Source organism: Juglans microcarpa x Juglans regia, chromosome 4D, assembly GCF_004785595.1.
Source record: "Juglans microcarpa x Juglans regia isolate MS1-56 chromosome 4D, Jm3101_v1.0, whole genome shotgun sequence".
In the NCBI taxonomy this organism is placed as follows: Eukaryota; Viridiplantae; Streptophyta; class Magnoliopsida; order Fagales; family Juglandaceae; genus Juglans; species Juglans microcarpa x Juglans regia.
The window spans coordinates 35,097,093-35,116,275 of NC_054600.1; the positions used below are offsets into that span (position 1 = coordinate 35,097,093).

At 35.8% G+C, this 19,183-nt stretch overlaps 1 protein-coding gene and 1 pseudogene across 1 annotated transcript; both read right to left on the reverse strand.

Annotated features, from left to right (window-relative positions):
• Window positions 1-1,775: 1,775 nt before the first annotated feature.
• On the reverse strand, window positions 1,776-4,061 carry LOC121260324 (annotated as a pseudogene).
• An 882-nt stretch (window positions 4,062-4,943) lies between these two features.
• On the reverse strand, window positions 4,944-17,680 carry LOC121260325 (lariat debranching enzyme). Its single transcript, XM_041162148.1, has 13 exons — window positions 17,414-17,680; window positions 17,169-17,326; window positions 16,767-16,888; window positions 16,300-16,493; window positions 15,314-15,496; window positions 15,108-15,226; window positions 14,812-14,951; window positions 11,983-12,102; window positions 10,406-10,494; window positions 6,610-6,933; window positions 6,223-6,402; window positions 5,972-6,137; window positions 4,944-5,583 (listed from the first exon to the last, which is right to left on the reverse strand). The coding sequence occupies exons 1-13, from the start codon at window positions 17,534-17,536 to the stop codon at window positions 5,168-5,170; spliced, it is 2,334 nt and encodes a 777-aa protein (XP_041018082.1). The 5' UTR covers window positions 17,537-17,680; the 3' UTR covers window positions 4,944-5,167.
• Between the last annotated feature and the right edge of the window lie 1,503 nt (window positions 17,681-19,183).

Genomic DNA, 19,183 nt, shown 5'->3' on the forward strand with positions numbered 1-19,183 from the left:
GAGAGAGAGAGAGAGAACTGGGAAGAACTCGAGGAGGAAGACGAAATTATTTTGAAACGACGCCGGCGTCATTCTACTTAATTTTTTTTATTATTCGTTATGAATTAAACGACGTCACTTGGTTTAATACCAAACGCCGTCATTTAAGTTATGTTTAAAACACAACTAAGGCTTAAAACGACACCGTTCCACTTAAACTTAAGTAAGTGGAACGGCGTCATTTTAAGTACAGAGTATATAAAAAAATAGTTTATTTAGTCGGCCGGTTCAGCGGTTTGAACTAGGTTCGAACCGACTCTGAATTGGCCGATATCGGTTTTCTCTATTTGCTGCCACACGCCGACCGGTTCTCCACTGATTTCGACTGGTTCTGAGCTCCGGCGGCTGGTCTGAGTTGGTCTAGGTCGATTTCTCGATTTTTTGTACAGCCCTAAAAGCATATATGGGCTGGCTACGGGCGGCTATAAGGGGATGCCGCCTACTACTAAAATCCATGTTCACATCAATGGTAGCATAGTGGAAGAGAATTTAAAACTGAGTATATTGCTCACAACATTTACATTTACATTTACATTTACAGTTGATGTATTAGATAAAAAATAATCAACGTACTACAGAAATAAAAAAGGAAAGATTGAGTCACTAGTGGGTCAATTCTATGGATCAAGGAAGCTTGATACTCGATTGAATATTATTCTTGGATGCTATGTCATGATTTGTGGGAGATATTGGTATGATCTTCATTACGCCCCGTCAAGCTCAATGGGGATGTAAGAACAATGAGCTTGTTTCGAAAGAAGGCAAACTTAGAGGTAACAAGAGGTTTAGTGAGGATGTCAGCTAGTTGGTCCTTTCCATAAATAAATTGAACTAGATGACGATGGGCAACTTGCTCATGAACAAAATGAAAATCGATGGCAATGTGCTTGGTTCGTGAATGGAAAATATGATTGATTGAAAGGTATGTGTCTCCCATATTGCCACACCACAATGTAGGTGGTGATCCAACAAAATCCCAAGTTCTTTGAGATGGCCCTTATGCCAAAGAAGTTTTTATGTGGAGTTGGCTAGTGCACGGTATTCGGCTTATGTGCTGGAGCGAGCTATAGTTTGCTATTTTCAGGAGCTCTAAGACATCAAATTAGAACCAAAATAGATGAGATAGCCACTGGTTGATCGGCGGTCGTTTGGACAGCCGGCCCAATCTACATCAGAGAAGGCTTGTAGAGATGGCGATATTATGATGTAAGCTTCAAGCCATAATGAGGTGTGGCTTTGATATTCCGAAGGATGCGCTTCACAACAGTCCAATGAGTGATAGCCGGATGATGCATAAACTGACAGACTTTGTTAACAGCGAATGAGAGGTCAGGTCGAGTGAGCATACATTTTGAAGAGCTCCAACAATACTCCTGTAGAGAGTGGGATCATGAAATGGATCACCATCAAAAAGTTTAAGAGTATGTATCTTATAATTTCTTCCTTCTCTTATAATTTGATGTATTTTCACTTCCAGTCAATAAAACAGTTGACTAAATGAACATAACAAATGGGCATCCACCAAAGTATCCTTCACAAGACGGAACACTAATCGAGAGGCACCCCATTCGCTAATACAAAGGCTATGCATAAGAGAAGTTTTTTTTTTTTTTAATGTTACTAAAAAAATTTTTTAAAAAAAAGAAGAGTAACTTTATTGCAGAGTATGCCATCAAAAAAAGTTTCCGGTGTTGAACTCTAAGCTCCAAAACTTAGAATTGGAATGATCTTTTTTCCAAATAAAACACGAATTAGTATCTTCCGAACTACAAATTGTCTACCATTAGTTACAGCAACTAACCCAAACAAAGTGTTGAATCAATACACTCATCCACGTGATCAACATTGTGCATCAAAACCTTTGAACTAGTAACAAAATCCAACCTCTTGATTTCTTCCATTAGTCCACCCAACGCAAGGTATATCTCTTCAAAGTGGGAGTGTGAATGATCTTCTGCATTGAAAGCATGCACCTCATTGTGAACTTCTATCCAACTCCAACCGGGGACTTTTTTCACCCCCTTTCTCTCATAAGCCTGGTCACACTAGCCTTTGCATCCCACCGCCCGAGACGCTCATACATGTTTGAGAAAAGAACATAGGTGCAGTGCTCTACGGGCTTTATCTCTAGCAAAGGCTTGCTACTTGAGTAGCTAATTCAATGTCACCACAAATCCTACACGCACCAAGTAAAGTCTTCCATACCATTGCATCAGATTCAAAAGGCATTTCCTCGATCAAAGATTTTGCCTCATTGAGACACCCAGCACGCCCATATAGATCAACTCCACAGGCATAATGCTCCATTCGCGGTGGAATCCCATATTTTGATTCCAAAGATTTCAGAAACCTGCATCCTTCCTCTAGCAAGTCAATATGGCTACATGCACTTAGGATCGCAACAAATGTTATATGATCAGGTTTCACCCTACTCTCTTTCATTAGGTAGAAGAGGTCAAGTGCAACATTTCCCTGGCCATGTTGTGCATACCCAAAAATGATTGAATTCCAAGTGATTGAGCTGTCTTTTGGGGTGCCCTCAAAGGATTTCCTAGCATCTTCAATGATCCCACACTAGGAATACATGGAGATCAATGAGCTTGCAACAAATTCATTGGACACGAATCCCAACTTAAGTGCCAAGACATGAACCTGTTGACCCAATTGGAGGGTTGCCATATCTGAGCAAGATCTAAGAACAGCTAAAAAGGTATAGTGATCAATATCTTTTACCACAGATCTCGTGTGTCCAAAGAATTTCAGGGCATCTTCACTCGAGCCAATTTGTGAAAGTCCAATCAAAATATAATTCCACGAAACAAGGTCCTTGGACTCCATGACTTCGACAATGAGCAATGCTTCTTCCAGATACATGGTTATTAATACATTGGATATCGGTACTGATTGTTCCAGTCCCCTTTTTATTACCAATTCATGCAAGGATTTCCCATGGTTTTTATGCGCTCCATCAAAACAAGCATTGATGACACTAGTGTAAGTATAGATGTTTGGATTAAGCCCAAGCCATTGCATACCCACGAAGCGTTTAAAAGCAAGTTCTTCTTTATTGTGTAGGAGGTAAGAAGCGAGCATGGAATTCCATGTCACCAAATCCCGAGTGCCAACAGTACAATCAAATACTCCTTTGGCATCTTTTATGGACCCACACTCTGAATATGAAGTGATTAAGGCATTGCATACAGTGTTGTCAAATGCTCGCCTGTGTTTTATGATTTTACCATGAATCTGCATTGCTAACATGTAAAACTCAGTATTATCAAGCAATGTCAAAAGTGGAGCAAATGTGCCATTATCAAGTTCCACATGCTCCCGCTCCGTACAATCTAACAACCAGAATGTAGTCCCCAAATCAGCCACCAGCACATAACCAGCTATCAGCGCATTCCATGAAGCTGAGTTATGCTCCAGAATGCACTGAAACACCACATATGCATCCTCAACTCTCTCGCACTTCGCAGACATGTCCAAAAGTGCACTACCCGAAAAAACATTTGCAGCATAGCCCATCTTGACTATCATCAAATGCACTTGCTCCCCAATATCAAGTCGATAAGCAGAAGCGACCCCTTGAGTATGCTTCCAAATGTGTACCCATCTAAATCAAAGCCACATATCTTCATGGTTCTTAGAATCTCGAACGCAGTCTCGAAGTTCCCACAATTTACATACCCAGCAATCATTGTATTCCAAGAAATAGTGTCTCTGCCCTTCTGTCTCTCTCCTTTGTTTTAATCCTCTTCAACACCCACTATCACAAGGCATAAAATTTGTTAATTCGATCCAACCCAGTAACAAAAAACTTCCATTCCAACTGAATGAAGCTCAGAAATTAATCAATTTGATAGCAGTAAAATAAGAGAACCACTAAAGGCTGCTATGGTCTTTCCCTTAATCCCTGTATTCTAAATGGTCTTTGCGCTTAATGACACCGGCGAATGAAATCGTTAAGCGACGTTTATTTTATTTTTTATTTTTAAATTTCGACAGTTGTTTCTACCCATGTTTACAGTAAACGTCGTCTACTTCCCTAAAAGAGGAAGGAAAGACAATCGTCGTTACGATATCGTTTAAGCTTTGGGTAATATTTTATTATTATTTATTATTTTATTATCATTTTTTATTTAATTTTCATTATTTTTTAGTACTATTTATTATTATTTAAATTTTTTATTATTTTTTTATTACTAGTAAAAGAATATCTGAGGTCATTTACTATTCAAACTCATGTATAAGAAAAGAAAACATCAGAATCTCTAACTTGGTCCCCAGCTTTGACCGAGTAGTAGTAATTGATGATTTCAGCAGGCTTCCTCTCTGAAATGAAGAATGATCAATAATCACACATTAAAATAGAAAAGAAAAGAATCTTCTTTTGACAATGGTGGGGTGGGAACAGACGAACAGTAGCCCAAAGTCTTAGAATGCGTAGCTATGAATCATGGTGTATCTGTTTCGAATCTCTCCTCCGTCTACGAATGGTTAAAAAGTGAGGAATCTGTCTTCTTTGAGGAAGAAATCATGATTAGGATATGGTGACCTGACGTGGAGTCCGGTCACTTTGTCAAATCAAGCAAAATATACAGAGTAATGATAAATATATAATATTTTATATAATACTTTTTACAACATATTATAAAATAAAGATATTTTTATAAAATAATATTAATTTTATAAGATATTTTATAAAAATATTCATTTTTTTAAATATTATTATATAAAATATTATATAAAATATTGTGTTATTATATTTTTTAAATATACAAGTTTCAAGCCATTGATGATAATTCGCGCACACAGCAGAACACGACACGAGAGATATTGTTTCCACTCACAAAAGGCGGACACTCTCTTCAATATTTTATACTTTAAAAAAAAAAAGAAAAAAAAAAAAAGCGATATTACTTATACAATTACAAAGCATAGATAGGACCGACAATATTCAGTCTCTCCACACTTCTCTTAAAAACGAGGCTCACCTGTGCTGTTGTCTTCCCAAACACAGCAAGAAGAAATTCAAGCAGAAACACACGAACATGATCAACAAGAGGACTTACAACTCAAAACTCAAAACAAGACGTCTTGCTAATTAAACAAATTATCCATGTCTTTACATGTTTGTTGCTGAACAAGATCTTCGAATTTCACCTTCGTCCCCTGTTTTCACTCCAGTGATAGTAAGCTTAAAAAATGACTGACCCCAACTCTCGAAAAAACCAACTTGGTCATTTGCAAAATCCTCTACTTGTTTCCTGGTTCTTTCATCGTTGAAGAGAACAGAATCTGATTGGAATAGCCCTCTATGGGATAAAAGATTTCGGTAGTACTGGTTGTCAAACATGAAGGATGTATCGGGATCATTATTAACGAGTACAGAGGGGCTCGAATCTGCAGGGCATTGTTTGATTAGCTCATCTGCATAAGTACTGTTAAGGGATGTGTCAATGAGTGTGAGCTTCCCTTTGGAATCCTTTTGAAATCGATCACTGAATGCACTGCAATGAGCTGTTCCAATGGTGTGAGCTCCTGCAGAGCCAAAAGCATCACTTCTATTACTGCACAGTCATTGGTTGTGATAATAAGTACCTACATTGCAAGACAACCTAAACATATATGCATGTAGTTTTCAATATGCATTACCCCAAAAGAGTTAGCTCCTGGTGGAAATTTTCATTTGCAGTGAGCTGGTAGTTGTAAATGTAGTGGAAAATGCAACTGTAGATTACATTATCAATCTCATTCATATGAGCTATATGATAAAAGACTCAAATTCTCAGCTATTCGGAACTGAAAACGGAAAAACTATGAACCTACTCATTTGCCATGACTTGAAAATAATAAATGAACTACTTGGGAAAATTTTCCTTGTAAGACTGGTAATCCAGATCTTTCTGTCTTATTATTGTAATATTACCTGAAAGGGTGACAAGGTCATTTAAGGACATCCCTTTAGAAGAGAAGAGCTTTATCATCTCATCCACAGAAAAACTCGTGTCAACAATATTGGACCTGACGTTTGAAGCTGCTGAAACCATCCCATCTCTCCTACCTGTTGGAATCTGAATTGCTGGTCCGCCAGCCTGTTTCCAAGCTTTCATGAATAAGAACATTGGGAAATTAAAGTAAAGAGGGACAGCACAAGTATTTTGATGAGGGAGGTTTTACCATCTCAACAGCATCTCTAGCAGCCAAAGCAACAATATCAGCGCAAGAAACAGTTCCTGGACAGAAGATTTCGAGCACTCTTTTAGCCGAATCTATTACAGAAAATCCTCCGAGAGATCTGTTTGCTGGATCACTTTGCTCTGTCCCGTTTCCTTGCAACAGCACAGATGCATCACAACCCTACGAATCATGACAAACAGGACATGGCGAGGCTTGAGTGTCTTGACTGGTTAATCTCGAAGTCTGATTACTATTATTATTTCTAACATATCTGGAAAATCGGTCATTCTAAAGAAATGGTCTGAATATTATATTAAAAGAATGCATTATTCCTAGAAGTTGCCTACTGAGCACATCCTACGTTAGATTTAAACAAAAAGGACTCACCTCCACGAAGCAATCGTGGAACAGCAAGCGAAGGAGTTTCCCAGGGATAGTTGGGTCGACAGAAGAAGCTGATCTCACTGTGTTTCTGACCATAAACTCAGCTGAAGGACATGAAGCTGCATAGAAGTTAAATGAGAGATTGGCAGAAGAAGAAGAAGAAGAAGGGGAAGCAGCAACTGAGTGCAGAACAACAATGAAGAGTAGCACAGAAAAAACAACCGGTCTTCTCTCCATAAGGGTCCTCGCTTTTCTGGGAGTCGAAGTAGACAATAAGTAATTGTAAACGCGTGATATTTCAGACTCTTTCTTCTTATTAGAAAACATCTAATAGAGAGGGAAACGCGACCACCCAACTGGCCATGCAATGCATATATCACTATTTAAAGCTGCATTAATGTGGTTCGGTGATGTCAGGAGGACAGGTAGATGAGTTCATGTTATGTAGAATTCCAGTGTAAGAGTAAACAGAAGAGGATCTCCCATCTCTCTTCAAGTATTTAAGATGATTTTAATGTCTTTTATATAGATGTCGCCATATCTGTGGGTCGTAGATTTGTTGTGGGTGGGGGGGAGTAAAATGCTGAATTTGTCCTTCAAAGATTTTCTACACCGATGTCGAATTCGCGAAAGCTACAAACGATCTTAAATGGCTGTCAAGTGTAAACTACAAACCGACTTGGTTTTTCATGATATTTACGGTTTTAGATTGTGGAAGTTACTCTCTTTAAAAAAAAAAAATGGATAAATCTAATAAACACATGAAAAAATAATTTTTTTAATAATAAATTTCATTTTTTTTTCAAAATAAGTAAACAAGCTGACTTGCACGCTAAGAATCTACCTAGCAATATTACTCTAATTTCAGAATCTTGAAAATCCGATTCCGGGAATAGCAAGATCTGAATCTCGTAGAAGAATATCACCGAGTCATATTGCAAGCCCCTATAATCTAATTTACTTAGCTTTGAACAACAAATTACTACTGACTTAACGTGCCATCTAGATCCCGCTTTGTTTTTTGTTTTATTTTTAATAATATTTTCATTTATTTTAAATAAAGTACGATGCAAAGCAGGACTCAAAGCAGACACCATTGCCAATAGACAGATTCAATAGTTACCGGATAAATATGAGATGGCTTCAGGCAGACGATTAATAGAGAAAATACTGCTATTGTGTTCAGTATAAATACAACAGTAGAGACAAAAAGAGGAAATCATGTCATTATGGGGGTGGGGCAGTGTTCAACAATATGAAAAGTATTTGGGTCTATCACCCATGGTAGGCAAGGCTAAGGTAAGGCTTCGTTTGCTTCGTAAATTAATCTCAACTCATTATTACAATTTTTTTAAATTTCAATACAAAATATAATAAACAATTCAACTTTTTCAAATCCTAAAATAATAATAATATTAAAAAATAATATTCTAATAATATTTTATTATCTCAACTCAACTCAATTTAACACCCAAATGCAGCCTAAGGCTTTTTCTAGGATTAAGCATCAAGTGTGACAAAAATTGCAAACTTGGAAAGAAAAATAGTTATCCCAAGGAGGTAAAAAGGTTCTACTCAAAGCTGTTGTTTTGTCTATCCCTACTTATGATATGAGTTGTTTTAAGTTACCTGATGGTTTATGCAAGGAGTTAGAGGGGATGATGGCACAGTTTTGGTGGGATAGAAAATAAAATGAAAGGAAAATTCATTGAGTCAGTTAAAGGAAGATGTGTGAATCTAAGTTCCATGGTGGGTTGGGATTCAATGATTCAAAGATGATTAATATGACCCTATTGGCAAAACCAGGATGGAGAATCTTACAAGAAGATGATACACTCTTACGCAAGTTGTATAAGTCCAAATACTTTCAAAACTCAGATTTTTTTTTATTCAAAACTGGAGTGCAATCCTTCTTATACTTGGAGGGGAACATGGGAAGCTAAACAATACTTACATAAAGGATGCCAGTGGCGAGTTAGAAATGGTAAGCAGATAAATATATGGAAAGATTATTGGATCTCAAGCCATAAATCTTTACAGCAGGAACTCAACTTAGCAGAATAGGAGGTGAGACATGAAATTGTTGACTCTCTCATAGATAACAATACAAAGTGGTGGAATGTGCAAAATATTAGAGCTCTATTCAATCCAAATATAGCTTCTACTATTCCAAAGATCATAATCTGCCTTTATGGTAGTGAAGATCGAAGGATATAGGGTTAGGAGAAAGATGAGAGGTTTAGTGTGAAGAGTGCTTATAACTTGCTTACAAAGAAAGTAAAGGAGAGTGCAGTGGAGAGTTCTTTTCATAACCAAGAGATTTTTTTGTGGAAGTCGAAAGTTCCCCACAAGGTGAAATTTTTTGCATAGAGGGCCTATAAAAACTGTCTACCTACTCAATCAAACTTGTTACATAAACATATTTATGTTGATCTTACACGTTGTTTTTGTAAAGAGGAGCAAGAGGATCTATCACATGCTCGTGTATTGGCCTACTGTTAAAGACATTTGAAAGACATATTTGCCAAAACTGTAGGAAAATGAACAACAACTTATGTTCTTAGATCTAGTGTTGATACTAAAAGAAAAGGAAACAATGGAAGATTTAGCTCTGTTCTTTCTTATTGCTCGGGATTTTTGGTTTAGGAGAAATAAGATGGCCCATGAGAAAATTCATCTTGATCCTAAACAGATAGTAGCTTCTGCACTGTCTTTGCAGAAATATCACAAGGAGCTTGCGCCAAAGTCAAACTCGGGTCTCAAGACCCAATGTAGTTGGAAACCTCCTCCTCCTAGTTTCTTTAAATTGAATGTTGATGGAGCCATATTTTTCAATCAACATAAGACGGGTGAGGGTGATCCTAAGACATGAGGAAGGTGAGATTATCTTGATTGTCAATAAAGCTAAGTAGGAAGTTGTTGAACCAGAAGCAGTCAAACTATTAGCCATGTTCAGAGGTCTCCAATTTTGCATACACGGGTATATCTCAACTCCTTTCTGAAAATGATTGTTTGGTGATGATCAAGGAGCTCCAAGAAGCGACAACAGGTTCCAACTCAATTTTACATAATCTAGTGAAGGTAACTCAAAGTTTAATGAAGATGTTTAGTGTTTGCAAAATTCAACATGTTCATAGAAAGTGTAATGAGGCAGCTCATAAATTGGTCTGCCATGCTTGGAATGTGAATGATATTGTCATGTGAGAGGCAGTTGTTCCTATGCCAATTTCCCAAGCTGTTTGGGTGGATAAGAACTTGATGTAATCCATCCGTTTTTTAATAAGTGTTTTTCCTATTATTAAAATTAAAAAAAAAAGGAAAAGAAAAAAAAGAAAAGAAAAGAAAAGAAGAAGAAGAAGAAGAAGAAGAAAGAAAAGAGAGAGAGAGTACGATGCAGTCCTAACGCGTATAAAGCTAGCAGTCCGAGCAGTTACAATAAGTTGGCGGGGCAAATACGAATTCAACATCGGGTATTTGCCATAGGTTTACTTTACACTAAATCCTTGTCTGCTTCACTCCCCAACTTGTAATTTTTGCAAGGAAGTTCCCCATCTCGCAGGTCAGTTTGGAAGAAATATAATTCAGACTTCAGATCACTTACCATTTATCAATATATCAACCGGTCAACATACCTGCCTAACAAGCAACCACAGGCAGTACTCATCCAAGCTCACACATGGTAAGTGTCACCATTAATGTTTGCGCCGCCCGCAGGGGCCTGGGGGGGGGGGGGGGGGGGGGGGGGGGGGGGGGGGGGGGGGGGGGTGTTTGTTGCAAGCTCTAAAGTTTGTCATTTTCAGGTTTCCTCATCATCAACTTCTTCTGCAAGTTCTTCCAGTTCATCTACATCATCAATGGGAATGGCTTCACTGTTGTCATCAAACGAACCTGCACAGGTATGGTTAAATGATTTTAGTAACTGTTCTCTTTTTTTTTTCCTCTGTTGTAATACATAATTTTAGGAACTGCGCCTAAAAAAACAAGGTAGAAGACTCATCAGTGCCCAATAGACTAACTACTCAAAAGGTTGGTTCAGATAGACAATTGTAAACCTCCACATCAAAATATATGCGACAACTGTGCCTGATTTAAATATTATGAAGGTGTCACTCAATTTAAACAATGCTCATTTTTCTAAGACTTGATAATTGAGGAGGTGGCTAAGGCACTCATGCCAGGTTTGCCACTATCAGTGATAGAAAAAGCCTCAATTTCAGATGAGAGGAGAGACGAAATAATGCTTGGGCTTGACTATTCACCTTTCAAACATACAATAGTTTCAATCTTATGAACTTCATCAACGAGCTGCTAGGATGTCACCCTAATCCTGAGGAGATTTCATTCAGACCCACCTAACTTTGAACCAGTTTTAAGAGCTGCTACTTGCAGGAATACTTCCATAGGAGATAAGGGTAAGCAGTTTCGGCAACAGTCTCGTAAGCATGGCCAACAAGAAGGCAATATATCTAACATGAGAAGCCTTTCAATGCACTAATATCCAAAAAATATTGTTGCATAAATGTGTAGAAAATAAGACCAGTATTAAACAGAGAGGGAGAGAGAGAGAGAATCAAAAGTCATGCAGAAATTCTTGAATTTGTACCATAGGATTAGGAGTTGTTTACAACTTTAATGGAAGGTTCCAGATCAGATTTGGGTTATAGTGTTTTCAGGACCATTGAGAAAAAAATGGAATAGCATAAAAGAAAAATGGGTAGCTCCAGCATCATTTAGGAAAGGGGATACCTCGTCGGAAGAGCTTCAAAACTCCTAGATACTAACTTCCAGAAAAAGCCCTAGATACTGATTTGGTCTCCATAGAGTTGAAAGAGTAAATAAACATTTATGTTGTGTTCAAATGAAGGATTTGAATAATTCTTAGAACTTTCAAAATGATGGAAAAGCAAATACATATTAAGGATTTGAATAACTTTTTCAAATTTTCAAAACTCCTGTATTTGCTGATTTGGTCTGCATTCATTTAGTTCTCATTGGTTGGAAAAATATTTTTTGGAAAACTAGAGAAGTAGTTACAATGGTGATGATAATTGTGGTAACAATGACTTTAGATGGACCATGAGTAGAGCTCACATCCAATAAATTAGTAAATTCATCAAAATAAACTTGACTTCGAAACCAAGAGAACTCAAAATATAAACAAAATCAACAGCATATCAACATAAAGAAAATGTAAAATTAAGACTTGATCAACTAAACTAGATAGCAGAAAAGCACAAGTGAGCACATAAATTTGAATAATTTTCCAAGATTTCTCTGGTCTATATAACTTGTCATTTTCCTAGGTCTCTTATAGTTATAGTCTGTGTCAAAGAGGCTGGTTATTTCCACCACCAACAACAGAGAATGATTGATTACCGCTTTGAAGCAAGGAAGCAGGACTGTAGGATAGGTCCTTGGGTTCTGACATGTTATCAAGAAGATAAGGAAGTTCTAGAAACTGCAAGAAAGACTCTGTTTGAGGATTCCTGGGGTATCCTGCAAAGGGTTCAAAAGGGTAAATATTAGTATTTAGTGTAAACGTAATCTTGCAGACCATGTCTTTCTGAAACAGCTGACAAGTGACAACCATTCCAACAAAGAAAAATACAAAAAATGAAAATGAAAACAAAATAATCATAAAACATCTTGAACATAAGAAACAAAGCCAGTGACAGAGAATCTACAATGAGAAGCCAACTTCACAGTCAATCCAAATAGATACTAGGCATGAATCTCATTAACAATTAGTTTACCTCAAACTAAACAAAAACAAAGAATAAGAAAAATATAGAAAATAATTCCAAACACACTACATAGAAATTCATCAAGTTGCTCACTTCGCAGAATATAAATGATAATATAATAAGGCATGCCAACAAGGACATCAATTAAAAAAAAAATAAACATAGGCATTGAAGATGCAAATAGACAGTGTATAATTTACACAGGTTTATGTAATGTACATACATTGCACTTAAAATAAATAATGTAGCGTACATACTTTATGTATAAATCCCCTTCCATATTGTTATTCTTCTTAACAATTTATAGACAAGCAGGACTATATTAGGCAAGAAAACAACTCACTTTATAGAACACAGAGCATTCGAACCTTTAAAAAATCTAGCTTGCAAGGCCCCTCAATAATCATTTCCATATGAGCATCACTAAGTTAGCATACAAAATGCTCTATTAAAACTAGGGGTGAGCACCAACTTAGTCGAAGTCGGATTTCCCTAAATCTGACTTCAACTCCGACTTTGTCAAAGGTCCAATCCGAACTCCGACTCCGGCTTCGACTTATGTCGGAGTTCCAATCCGAACTCCGATTCCGAATTGTGTAGGCTCCAATCCGACTCCAACTCCGACTTGTCGGAGTGGGAGCGGATTCGGATTTGGGCTTTCAGTTTTGAGATTTTTTTTAGCTTTATATTTAGCCCATTTTAAAAAAAGAGTTTTTTGTGGCCTTTCAAATTTCAATTTTTTCAAAAAATGTAAAACTAAAACTAAATGATTCACTGTTAATTTACTTCTATACTAATATCTAACTTATTTTTATACTAGACTTATACTGTAGTGTCTAATTCAATGTTTTGAATATCGTACCGGTCAAGGCACTGGAACGAAATATTTCGGTACCGATACCGTTTCGGGATAGCGTTTCGGAATAACGTTTCGGGATAGTCGATCTATAAATAAATTATATATATAAATATATATAAAAATTATATTCTAAAATAATAGTCTATATATAAATAAAGTATATACAAATACATATATATATAAATTATAAATAGTCTAATCTGAATTGACGGTTAAAAAATAAGCTTGTAGTTTGAAAAAACGAAAAAAAAAAAAAAAAAAGCAGGCCGAAATATCGGCCGGTACAGGCCGAAATTGAGGCCGGTAAGACCGGTACCGGCCGGTACGGCCGGTATTTTGGCCGTTACGGAACAGGTATAATACCTGTACCGGCCGGACAGCCGAAACGAAAAATTTCGGCCGTACCGGCCGGTACGGTACGAAATTTAAAACTTTGGTCTAATTACATGTTATCATACTATAGTATTACATATTATTTTTAGTGTCTAATTACATGTTATTATACATTAGTATTACATGTTATTATACTAATGTCTAACTTATTTCTAACATAATTATATACTAGACTTTCTAGTGTCTAATTACATGTTATTATACTTTAGTAAATTAATATATGTGTTATTAATTTATTATAATAGACTTATTTAAATACTAGTATCTAATTTACTATGATGTTGGGGTAGCTCAACTAGAGGGAAGTGGGAGGGCATTGTGAAGACGGGAATCAAGGGGTTGGGGTTGGGTTTTTTGTTCGAGTTTTAGTTCTACGGGAAACAAGGGGTTGGGGTTGGGGTCGGGTTTGGTGTATTTTGGGTTGTTTTTTCACGGGCTTTTTGGGCAAGGTGTTTTTCTTGTATACATTCAGTGTACTTGGTTTCTCCTTTTGATATATTTTTACTTATAAAAAAAAAATACTATGATGTTTACACATACTAAACTATCATTAGTCTATTTATATTATAATATAAATATATTATTTTATAATAATTAGCTCATACTAGTATATTATTGAATTTAACTATATAAGTTATAATTATATAACTATACAACTATACTAGCATATATGATAACTGCATAGATAAATACATATTTTTATAATATATGTACGATATTGGTGTTGGAGGGCAAAGTTGGAGTCGGAGCATAAAGTCAGAGTTGGAGTCAGTCCAGCGACACCTCCGACTCCGACTGAAAAATTAAAAAAAAAAATCAGTGCCGGAGTCAGATTAAAACCCAACAGCAAACTCTCCCCCCCCCCCCCCCCCCCCAAAAAAAAAAAAAAAAGTATCTCTTTCACATCTTCTGCCTCCAGTTTTAGTCCCTCAAAAAGCAATCATTACTGTATGAATTACATTCATCTTAACAAATCAGTCATCATTTTTAAGGGTAGTCTTTCTTTGATCTTGTAAGCTTCTATTTCAAAACTCAACAAATAGAAATAATCACGTTCTCACACATATATAATGGCTCAGATACTGTTAGTGAATATGAAAAATAACTATTTTTTTAGCCAGGAGCCACATTAGATGAATGTATATATACAATCCAAAATTTCAAAATGCAATTTATATTCGAAATGGGCTAATAATTTCATAATTATACCAGAAAAGGAACCACTGGAACCAGATTGAGAGGGATTGTAACATGGAACTGTTCGAACAAACTCAAAAGGATTGGCCCCTCTTTCTTGTAGCCTGCTCCCGACCCATTGATGACAGTCTTCCTTTAGAAGATCAACAGTCCTGTAAGAAAAGAGCTATTAACTACCTTCTTAGGTAATAAGATGAGCCAAAATGACCAGGGAAAACAGAAGAAGAGGCGGTGGGGAGTGGAGTGACAAAATTTGCACTCCATAATGGTCATGAATAGCATTTTCATAAGTGTACAAGAATACACACCCAAAATTTGCACGTTTTCTGGTCAAAGGAAAGATAGAGTTAAGCCTCCTCGTTATTGCTAGCCATTCTTCATCATACCGGATCTCATAGGGTCCAGGCTCTGATTCAAGTTCAAGTATCTAAGAGTCCAATGAATGCCACCATTTTAGCTTCCAGCATTAACTATAAGAATGGCCCTTTAAACAAACTATCACCACGTTAAGTACCTGTAAAAATGGGCGCCCAGGAAGACATTTATCAAGTGCAAGAAATTTTGTCAGTGGGCCACCTTCCCCATGCTGAACAAGAGCAGCAAATTTGCAGTGTAGATGAGCTGAAAACCAATAAGGTGGTTTCAATTTTTCAAGAAGTTGAGCAGCTGCTGCACTTCCAAGAGTCCTTTCTTGGATCTGAAAATCATTTTTCAACCACATAAGCAGTCATAAAAATTCTTCTGTCTTTCAAGACAGGTTTATTCTTCTGTAGATACTATAGAAACTAACCAATTAATAAGAAAACAAAGATGAACAAGAAAAAATGAAGGAGTTTTGAGAACATGATGAGCTGATGCATATAAATTACGGTGTACAATGTTCACATCACCAAACAACCAAATATTCAACTTAAAATCCATATAAAATGTCACCGATCAAAAAATCCATATATATGTCAACACCATTGAGCAGACATGTTTGCTTAAAGGAGAAACTGTTTAATTCCAAAGAAGACGGATGATATGAAACACACCCAAGCCTAAAACTAAATAAGCACTTGTACGTGTATTTATTTGAAAAGCAATAAAACGAGGCTACTTCAAGACAATGCCTATAAGTAGTAGAACTTTAGGAAAAAGTATGGGAATTTATGACCTCTAAAAACTTATCAAAAAAAATTTTTGACCTCTAAATGTACAAAAGAAAAGGAGGTTATTTGGAGATACACTTGAGCGATGACTAACACTGGAGCCGTTACAGAGATGTGAAAATTACACCCAGAACTGTAACACCGCAGATAAGAAGCAGCCTAAAGGTAGAGAGCAAGAGCTAAAGAAATACCCATGTTTTCTCACACCACTGATTGAAAAATTCTTCACAAAAATAGCCTCAAAAATATTTTCTATGTTTATCTTTTAGCTGTAAATTATTAAGGCCTATTCTATGAAAGCCATAACACACATACCACATGGATATAATTTTAATATGATTATAATTACCTCCTTCTTGAAATATGGTTTGCGTCGAACAAGCTCCTCCCACTTCCCATAATCAGTGATGCCAAGAGGCCAATCATGTGAAAGAAAAATATCAATCGGTTCCTCAACTTGCATGAGTTTTTGGACATCGTATTCACGAACATGATACACAGATCTGATTGTACTCTCATTATAAGGAGGCCTTTCATGGTGTCCTGCTCAGGAAAGTTGGATAATTGCCACAAACATGATTTAGGATTCTTGCCAAGCACTAGCCTAGAGTTTTAACAATTAATGACAGGGGAGATATGCAAACTTTAACTGGGTTGGTTCCATGAATATTCTTAACATATACCAGAAGTCATGACCAAAAAGATGAAACCAATCACGATACAACATGACCCACTTAAAGAAATTAACACAAGCGATAAGCAAGACTTCAAAACTATATAATGGTTTACACAACAGTCAAGTAAAAGTCAACCAACCTAAATAATAATTGCGTGAGTTGTAAATTCCAGAAAGTCCACCAATACGAATGTTCCCGAACTTGACCACCCCAGCAAATCCCAAAAAATATATATTGGGCGCTGCCCATCCTCCATAGTACCTAGGGAAAACATCCAAAATAAATTTATGCAGAATCAAGTTTAAAAAAACAAGGATACGAAAATAATATGAAAAACCTCATTCCGTTGAAAGTTGAAACACAATAACTACCAACCAGATCATTCCAATTAACACTATTGAGAGTGGACAAAACTGACAGTACTTAGGCTTTATCATATTGACGAAAAAAGATCAGAAGTGAGCCAACATTAGTGCATAGAAACTACTATTCTAAATCTCCAACCATAAACACCCTGAAACAAAATAACAAAGTGACGCACAATTCCCACAAGTAATTGGACGCCTCGTGGTTTCCGCCGATGAAGATAGTAGGATACGGAGCGAGCTCTTCACCCGAATAGTACTTCCAGAACGAGTTCATGGAACGGTACTTTCTCGGCACGTTTAGGCTCTCAAGATCCTCTTCATTCCTCACAGCCTAATCCCACAACAGAAGAAAAAAAAAATTGGAATTCTCTTCGAAGTCTTTGTGTTTTTTTGGGGTAACTTGAAAAATGTAAAGTACCTGAAAGTCGCCGCAGCAGAGGAGGAGGTCTATTTTGAAGCCGTGTTTCTTTTCTGCGTACTGTAGGGTTTTATAGACGGTGTCGAGGTCGCCATGCATACAACCTTCTACTGCTATCCTCATCTTTGTGGAATCCAATCGATGGCCAGAGAAAGTTGAGGGAAAAGAAATCTGGGTTTAACGTTCAAGCAACAAAAGTTCTTGGTTTATCAAAAAAAAGGTTTTTGGGGGGTTTGGGCATTGAAATTCCATTTTGGCGTGATTTGTGCAGGAGAAATGATATTTGTGGTGGAGCGGGTAAGGGTCGCATAAAATAAATAAATAAATAAAGTAAATACAGGATTCATAAAATAATAATAATAATAATTTTTTAATAATCAATTCAATTAATTTTTTAAAATAATTGTATAATATTTATCTCTACGACTATATTTAGCATTATTCTTTTCTAGAAGATGTTATTTATTACTTTGGAAGTAAGTGATGCCTAGGAGCGTAAAAGAAAAATGAAAAATTAGTTGAATCAAACACGATCAAACCGATTCGGTGAGTTTGATCGGATTTGTAAGCGATCCTATGCAATATCAATTCTTAAGAACTGAAATCAGTCCTAAACCAGTATGGTACCAGTTTTCATATTTTGAAAAAAATAGTTTAAACTGAACCAAGTTAGTATACATATTTACAATTTTTTATATTATATTATATGTTAAATTATTAATTAATATAACATGAAATTCTAATCTTATTATTCAAGTTTATTAATCTTATAACATAAAATTAATATAATATGTAATATAACATAAAATAATCTTATAATTTCAATATAACATTTGATATATCAATAAATTTTAATCTTACAATATAAAATTAATATAACATAAAATTTTAATCTTAAACATAAAAATTAATATAAAGTTATTTTGATATATATATAATACATTTTTGGCATAATGAATTATAATAGTTTTTAAATACATTTTTACACATTTGATTATATAAACTCATATAAAAAATCTAAAACTTATATAGACTATGGTTAAATTCAATACTATATTAGTATGTGTTAATTATTATAAAATAATATATTTATACTATAATATAAATAGAATAATAGTTTAGTATATATAAATATCATATTATTACTAACATAGATAATCTGTAAAATCGAAAAAATTGTACCGAACAGGACCGATTTCAATCAACGTTTTGAATACTGTACCGGTCGTTTCGGTTGAAGCATTAAAACGAGATATTTCGATACCGGTACCGTTTCGGATACCGTTTTGAAATAATTTATATATGAATAAATTATATATATGTAAATTATATTTCAAAATAATAGTATATATATGAATAAATTATATATAAATATATATATAAATTATAAATAATCTGGTCTAAATTGAGGGGTCAAAAAATGAGTTTGTAGTTTGAAAAAATGAAAAAAAAAATATTAAAAAAGGTAGAGACCGAAATTCTGACTGGTACGAAACTATATACCCTTCTTTGTATCGGATACACAACAGAAATGAAATATTTCGACCGTACAGGCCAGTACGGTACGAAATTTAAAACATTGGTTTCAATAGTGAATCGATCCGGTATCGATTTTTAAATTTTGCAAACCGATATATACCGGTTCAGTTCTAAAAAATGTACAAAATCGGATCGGATCGGTTACACTCCTAGCGACGTCGTCCATAGCCTCAAAGTAGGGGAGCTGCCCGACCCCCTACAGGTGGGGTGTGTGGCGCCTCGACCCCCACG

Coding starts and splice junctions, on each gene's coding strand:
- LOC121260325 (XM_041162148.1), bottom strand. CDS start 17,536: ATGAGGATAGCAGTAGAAGGTTGTATGCATGGCGACCTCGACACCGTC. Junction 12,103..14,811: donor TTCCAGTGGTTCCTTTTCTG/GTATAATTATGA, acceptor AACCCTTTGCAG/GATACCCCAGGAATCCTCAA. Junction 6,934..10,405: donor AAGTTGATGATGAGGAAACC/TGAAAATGACAA, acceptor CCTCTCTATTAG/ATGTTTTCTAATAAGAAGAA.